The sequence below is a fragment of the Apium graveolens genome, chromosome 9, assembly GCF_009905375.1.
Source record: "Apium graveolens cultivar Ventura chromosome 9, ASM990537v1, whole genome shotgun sequence".
NCBI classification, from domain to species: Eukaryota; Viridiplantae; Streptophyta; class Magnoliopsida; order Apiales; family Apiaceae; genus Apium; species Apium graveolens.
The window spans coordinates 270,167,481-270,175,441 of record NC_133655.1 but is presented as its reverse complement, the minus strand read 5'-3'; the positions used below and the strand labels follow the sequence as shown (position 1 = coordinate 270,175,441).

The 7,961-nt window shown below is 35.6% G+C and overlaps 1 protein-coding gene across 1 annotated transcript; it reads right to left on the bottom strand.

The window, feature by feature from the left end:
- Window positions 1-318: 318 nt before the first annotated feature.
- Window positions 319-4,319, bottom strand: LOC141684846 (long-chain-alcohol oxidase FAO2-like). The gene is made up of 3 exons (XM_074489985.1): window positions 4,004-4,319; window positions 3,331-3,603; window positions 319-2,207 (listed from the first exon to the last, which is right to left on the bottom strand). The coding sequence occupies exons 1-3, from the start codon at window positions 4,223-4,225 to the stop codon at window positions 471-473; spliced, it is 2,232 nt and encodes a 743-aa protein (XP_074346086.1). The 5' UTR covers window positions 4,226-4,319; the 3' UTR covers window positions 319-470.
- Between the last annotated feature and the right edge of the window lie 3,642 nt (window positions 4,320-7,961).

The window sequence follows — 7,961 nt, the reverse complement described above, 5'->3', positions numbered from 1 at the left end:
AGTAATGTAGATATTCATTGTTTCTCTCTTTACTGTTTTTGATCATCTTCTTCGTTTCATCTCTATTAGTTAGCATTCTTTTCTGCAATTTACAGAGTTCTGACAGAAAATAATTTAGTAGTTTGGGAATAGTTCTTGTTCTTTCCAGTGAACTGATTAAAACATCGAACTTCCCTACATCATGTTGAGTTTCGAACTCAGGCTTAATCACAAAGCTGCAATTGGCAAATATTCTCAACACTTGAATTTATCAAACTAGATACACAAGTTTTTTTTAAGCTAGAAATCAGCCACTCAACAAGAAATAATAGATGGGAATGAATGGAAAGTTTTTTTTATTAGAATTATGGCAAATGGATAGCTGCATATAAATACTACAAATTCATTATATGATGAAGTAGATAAGTAATGTGCACATTAAATTTTTTGTTCTTACATAAAGTAGTTAAGCTAAAATCTGAAGGGAAGAGCTACACTCCTTTCTTCAGTGATTTTGCTAATCTTTTTGAGAGACAAAAGGCGGTTGCTTCGATCGTAAGCATGGGATTGATACCAACAGCAGTTGGAAGTACACTTCCATCAAAAACAAACAAGTCTTTGGCTTCCCAAGTCTCTCCATTCTCATCGACTGCACCATTTTCGTCCGAAGCACCCATCTTGCAACTGCCCATCTGATGTGCCGATGCATACATGGTCCAGCAGTCTTCTTTTGACTCTGGTCCTCCAGCTGCTGTGACTGTATCTAAAAATTCCTCCAAATCCCCATCCTTAATCCCTTCACATTTCATGCTCTGTCCATCGCTCCTAAATGTGCCCACTTCAACTGCTCCTGCTGCAACCAAGATCTTCAGCGCACGTCTCAACCCTGTTTTAAGATTTTCTTTGTCAATGTCATCTAACCAGTAACGAATCCTACCCTCTGATTTCACTTTCCCTGAACCTTGATCTCTGACCAGTGTAAAGAGTGTTGCAGTCCTTGTGTATCTTGCCATCCCTACTTTTATGCCCAGCCCCGAAAGCCATGGAAACAGTGCTGCATATGAAGCAGGACCTAGTGCAGCAGCTTCCACTAAAGCTGTAAAATTTGATTCTTTGGATTCCACCTTATGGAGTGACGTAAGGATTCCTCCTTCATGACTCTTCCCTGTGATTTCCGATATTGGTTCTGGAAAGTAACCCCAAGCAAACAAAACAGGGTGGAGATGAAGGTTCTTTCCAATATGTTGGTTCTTTAAGCCGCTAGAAATCATCAGTGGGGGTGTGCAGAGAGAGCCACCTGCTGCAATAGTTGCACGTGCTTCAATTCTCAACTTTATTGTAATTTTCTTGTTCACAGCATTGGCCATCACTCCCAAGCATCTTCCCCCGATCTTCCCATTCTTTTTATCCTCTAGAATAATTTTCTGTGCTTTGCATCCTGTTAATATCACTGCATTATTCTCAACAGCATCAACTAGCCAAGTGGAGTCAGTCCCTTTTTTGTCTCCTGTTTTACAACCATAACAACAAGCACCACAATAGTGATCCTCTGAGGAATTCCTTGAAATCCTCTCAACCTTCAAACCAAGATTCTCACACCCTTTCCGGATTACTTTGTTCTGAAATCCTTCTTCAGTACAATTCTCTGTAACGCCAAGTCTTTTACTCACAATGTTCATGGCTTCTTGATATTCATTACTTCCAAACAGTGGCAGCTTCTGATTCACCGCCCAGTCCCTGAGTACAAACTCTGGCGTCTTAATGGTAGCAGCCCAATTTACAGCAGATCCTCCACCAACTGTTGTTCCGGACATAATCATTGTTTTACCATCAATGGTTGATAGCATGCCACCAGATTCGTATAATTCACGCATGGAAGGGCCTTCAAGGCAAGAATAATCTTCAGGCACAAAGTATTCACCTTTCTCAAGAACAAGCACTTTAAGGTCGGAATTCGCAAGTACTGCAGCAGCAACTCCACCTCCACTTCCAGAACCAACAATGACAACATCACATTTGACACGATACACATTGTCCTCTGTATCTTTTATTACCTCGAGTCCTTTTGATACAAGAGAGTTGATTAAAGTTAGGTCATTGGCATAGGTCATTTCTATGATACCCCTTTCAAGAGGTCTCTCTTTCTTGGTTTTGTTTAAGTTCTCATCTTCCTTGTTCACGAGGTATCCAATTGATTCCAGAGCTTGATTTTCATAGTTTTCATCAGTCTGCAACAATTGCATAAAAGAATTCAATACAAAATAGATAAACCACAAATTGTGAAGTCAGCAATTAAACTTCATCCATATGAAAAATTAGAGTAACAAACTAAGAGTTACTGTACCCTGCCACTGTTACAATATGTGTATTTAAAATTTATTCATTCGAAATTTTTCAATAATACAGAGAGAACACTAATTCAAACCAGGTCGGCTCCATTGACTTGAATGACAGATATCACATTAAACATACAAAGAAAGCTACTTTCTTGGATGTTTTAATTAAATATGTAATGTGCATATATTATTCAGTAGAGGATACAGTTGAGGCAGGTCAAAAGATCAATTCTGAGTTAGTTGTCTAGGCTAATGATATACCAAAAAAGTTCCTGTTAATATTTTTGGTTGCTATGTTTCCTGTACTCGAGGAATAAAGAGACCTGAGATCCGAGAACTGAGAAATATGTAATTTTTAAAGAGTAAGAACAGCATCTAGAGTAAAAGCTTCATAATTTCAATGATTTCCGAAAAATCTCAAAAGGGTCCTTAATGGGAAAAGCCTCTAAATTACTACAAGGGTTTGTAGACAAACATCCATTGATTTATTTTTCCTAAATGTAGTAAGTTCAAAGTACATCTTACACTACGTCCGGATGGGAAAACCAAACGATTACCATGGAACCATAGGTTCATCAGCTCAACTAGGCCATAATAGCTCAGAATCAAGAATATGATTGGCATGCTCAAATGTAACTATCTCAAGAATAAGCATTAAATATGTGGGCTTCAATTTATCAGAAATGTTGTTATCTTAGACAGCAATTCCCACTAGGTAATAATTTTAATACATAATTTATTAATCACCTACATCCCTGCAAGTTGCAACAGTCAAAGCCTAGCAGTATTCATCAATATTATGATTCATGAGTGTCTTTTAATGCATATCTCACCAGTTTATGTCAATCAAGGCTTCATGTTCTCATTTTCTTACTTGTGAAGTGAAAATGCTAACAATTGACACTTTAATTTGAAATTTGAGTTAAACATAGCTCACACACACACACACTGACTAAATAAACAAATACATTCATCTCTATTATAAAATAAAGTATAGATAAGATAAAATATTTACCAAAGCAAAGGTGATGTAGCAACAGATGACTTTAAGCACCACAAATACCAATCTTAAAGGGATGATAAATGATTGCTTGGACCATTTCAGTAAAATCTCCTCTCTTTGCTTCAAGGATAACTCAGAGAACTTGAGGATAAAAGGCCATCTCCATTGTAAACAAGCAAATCCACAAACTAATAGACTTCCCAATCTTGTTGATAGAAGCATCAGAATTACACTAATTAACTTCACTGCTTCTGGCAAACCATTTGTCACCAATTTCTCTGCAACCTATCCAACAATAAAAAATAAGTAGAAATTCAATAAAATAAATACTTCTCAAAAATAATATTAAAACTAAAAACGGGTGACCAAACCAAACCAAACATATCCACTACGTCTGCCTGGCTGTAAGTGCCAGACAAAGAAAATTCAAGGAAAATGTTATAACTTGCGAAAATTCTTGAATTTCTTCATTGAAAAGGATAAATTTTCTTCAAAAAATAACAAAGGAAATTATAATGACATGCATAAAGAAATAAAACACATAAATACAATAATTTAAAAAGCAAAAAACTATAACGAAGTGTTGGTGTAGTGGTTGAACTCTTGTACCCTTTTATGGGAAAAAAAAACAAAAATAAAAAACTACTACTACACACACAAACACATTAATGTTAAGATTGATTACCTCATCCGGGATTGGAGAATGAGCTCCAGAAAGCAGAGACAAAGACATGGGTATGCATTGACTTTGATGAGTAAAAGACAGAGGAGGTAAAAAAGCTTCACAAACAGAAGAAAGAGTTTGAATCTGAGTAGAAGAGAATCCATGAGTGTAACTCTTAGGATCTCTTATTCCTCCTCTTAACAATGAATGGTGTTTATCATGTTTACTCACTTTTCCATTCATGTTGTTTTCTTACAAAATCTACTTCTGGTTTGAAGAGAGCGTGTGTACTCAAGAAGTGTGATCAATATAGTTGTGTTGTGTGTACAAACTTACATGGTCAATGGGTCCTTTATATGGTTGAATTGTAATCTGTAAGTTTTTTCGGTTTGGAAATTGAGATTTCGTGAATATTTTTTATTTAATTTAAGATTTCGTACACGAACGGGAATATATGATGAATTTTACGTGTCGGGTATATATGCCTATAAAATATTCATCAATAATGTATTTATGTGATATCCAATTTTTATGCGGATTTCATGCATGTGAATTGTGAACCGGCCAGAATTCATATTTATTGAGGATCAGGAATCTCACAAAAAATATCAATAATATATTATATATTATACATTAAGAGAATGTATTCAATCAAGATTTTTAAGAATTTTTAAGGATTTTCAGATTTCATGGATATTTAATTTAGATTTTGAAATATTCTTTAAAATCTGGAGGTATTCAATTTGGATTATAAAAAATTGATTAAAATATGAGTTTATTCAATTTAGATTTGAAAAAATCTATCAAAATCTGAGTGTAGTTAATTTAGATTTTAAAAATTCCATTGAAATATAATGATATTCAAAATTTCATGTATTTTGTTTTATTTGAAAGATATGTGGATTTTGATGAATTTGGTTTACATTTTAATCTTTTGAAACCTCACCAAAATACACGAGATTTTGAAAGATTTCTAAAAAATTTCACAAAATCATAAATACTATGCAAAAAAAATTTATCAACTCCGTCAAAATCCGCGAACTTCTAAAATCAACAAAAATCTTGTAAAATTCATGGATTATTATCAATTTTTCAAAATCTCAATTTAATACATTTGTAAACGCATAAATATACGGGATGTCATTTTTTATTAAAAATTTCATTATAAAAAAGGAACCAAATGATTTTCATTTAAACTTTGACAGAAAAAAGAAAGGAAAAAACCCGTGATGGGAGAGATGAGCAGGCCATATCTATGCATTAATGTGGTGCCTCGGTGGTTTCCGGTTGGTGGACCGTGGACGTGTTGCATAAGCTTAGTCCCATGCAAAGATCTAAAAATTCGAATCCGAAAAATCCGTCCGATTAAAAAAAAATCGGTAAAATTTTGATTCGGAAAAAGTTTTGTCCGGTTTGATCTGATCCACGACCCTTGACGGGTCACATATTTATCATAAAAATTCGGTTCAGCTCGATCGATAAAAGTCCGGATTTAAACATGATCCGGATTTAGGCCCGATCGGGACAAAAGGTTGGCCCAATCCGGAAAAAAGTATGGCCCGGCCCGATCGAACGTGTTAAAAGCCCGAATTTTATGTTTATTTTTAATAAATATATGAATAGAACATAGGAAAAATTATCTTTATTCAAATCTATTTTGTAATTGAATATAATTTTGAATAAAAGTCCTAATTTTCTAATAAACTCTTTAGATTATAAACTTGACGAGCGTACCTTTTTCGGGTATTTTTACTGTCAAGGTCGAGGGCACTGTCCCCATAGATTGTCTTCACCTCCCTACGATACCTTTATTCGGGCTCTCTATTCCTTGTTTCGTTCAGACCCAACTTGTCCCTTAAATAGGGGTGTACGCGGTGCGATTTGGTTCGTTTGGAGGGTAAAAACCAAACCAAACGAAATCACAACTTGCGGTTTTCCAATATCTTCATCCGCAACCAAACCGTTGCTCGGCAGCCCGGATTTAAGCCCGATCCGAATTTAGGCATGATTGGGACAAAAGCTTGGCTCAATCCGGATAAAATTCTGGTCAGGCTCGATCGAACCCGTTAAAAGCCCGAATTTTATGTTTATTTTAAATAAATATATGAATATAACATAGGAAAAATTATCCTTATCCAAATTTATTTTGTAATTGAATATAATTTTGAATAAAATTCCTAAATTTCTAATAAACTCTTTAGATTACAAAATTGACGAGCGTACCTTTTTCAGGCATTTTTGCTGTCAAGCGTCAAGCTCGAGGCACTGCCCCCATAGATTGTCTTCACCTCCCCAATGATACCTTTATTCGGGCTCCCTGTTCCTCGTTTCATTCGGACCTAACTTGTCCCTTAAATAAGGGTGTACGCCGTGCGGTTTGATTCGGTTGGAGGGTAAAAACCAAACCAAGCTGTAACTTGCGGTTTTCTTATATCTTCATCCGCAACCAAACCATTGCTCGGCTCGATCTGGTAAAAGCCCGGATTTAAGCCCGATCAGGATTTAGGCCCGATCGGGACAAAAGGTTGGCCCAATCCGGATAAAAGTTTGGCCCGACCCGATCGAACCCGTTAAAAGCCCGAATTTTATGTTTATTTTTAAATAAATAGATGAATAGAACATAGGAAAAATTATCCTTATCCAAATCTATTTTGTAATTTGAATATGATTTTAAATAAAAGTCCTAAATTTCTAATAAACTCTTCAGATTATTAAAATGACGAGCGTACCTTTTTCGGGCATTTTTGCTGTCAAGGTCGAGGGCACTGCCCCCATAAATTGTCTTCACCTCCCCAGATACCTTTATTCGGGCTCTATGTTCCTCGTTTCGTTCGGACCTAACTTGTCCCTTAAATAGGGGTGTACGCGGTGCGGTTTGGTTCGGTTAGAGGGTAAAAACCAAACCAAACCGTAACTTGCGATTTTCCAATATCTTCATCCGCAACCAAATCGTTGTTATATAAAAATCAACCAAATCCACCCACGTAATTGCGGTTGGTTGCAGTTGGTTTTGCGGTTCAACCTCTCAAATGTTAAAAATAAACTAACTTCAATAAATATTGCATACAAAAATTATAACTCTTTACAAAAGAAATTTAATAATATTTAAAATTCAATAAGCTTAAATGACAAATAAATTCAATGGTCTAGTAACCTATTACAAAAGAAAAAATAATCTTAGAATATAAAAGTAGATGCAAAACCTTCCTGGCTTTATTTATATTGGGCCAACTCCAAATTTCAATACTTCAGTAACTTTATTTATATGTATATTTCAAATATTTTTTTTAAAATATTAATATATATAATATGCGGTTGCAGTTAGATTTTTGCGGTTTTTAAAATAATGAAATCGCAATCAACCCGCAAATTAACGGTTATCTAAAATTTCATCCACAACCACCCGCATTTTGCGGTTAAAATTAATATGCGGGTCAGTTGCGGGTGATTTTTGCGGTTAATGCGGTTGAGCGGATTAAACGTACAGACCTACCCTTAGGTCCCTTACAAACTGATGCAGCTCACCGGCTTTAATCATCTTCTCAATTAACCTTTTCAGATGGAAACATTCGTTGGTATTGTTCCCTTTATCTTGATATTAATCACTTTATTTTTCAGATATTTTTAGTGGTCGGCCATCTTCATCTTAATTGGCCGAATGAACCTAGGCTTTCCCTTGATCTCATGGTGAATTTCGTACATCGGCGCATTGAATGGGGTAAACGCGGTTGAATTTCTATATCATTTTCTTTCCGTGCCGCAGTCATTTCGTTTCATGTCCCTACCCCTACGATCATCCCTTCTGTCTCTGCTGGACCCTCGAAAATACTCATATCGACTGGACTGTCGGCTACGGTCATCTCTTTTGGGCTCCCTGTATCCTCCCAAGATTTTCATCTTTCTTCGGATGTTCTCACCCCTTACATATATATCATTAAGGGATCTTGGAGGAAAATCATAAAGTGATGAAATAAGTCTC

Excerpts from the sequence above, each read along its gene's own strand:
- LOC141684846 (XM_074489985.1), bottom strand. The coding sequence starts at position 4,225 with ATGAATGGAAAAGTGAGTAAACATGATAAACACCATTCATTGTTAAGA. Across the intron at positions 3,604-4,003 it reads ATTCTCCAATCCCGGATGAG|GTTGCAGAGAAATTGGTGAC; the intron begins GTAATCAATCTT and ends ATTGTTGGATAG. Across the intron at positions 2,208-3,330 it reads GCTACATCACCTTTGCTTTG|ACTGATGAAAACTATGAAAA; the intron begins GTAAATATTTTA and ends CAATTGTTGCAG.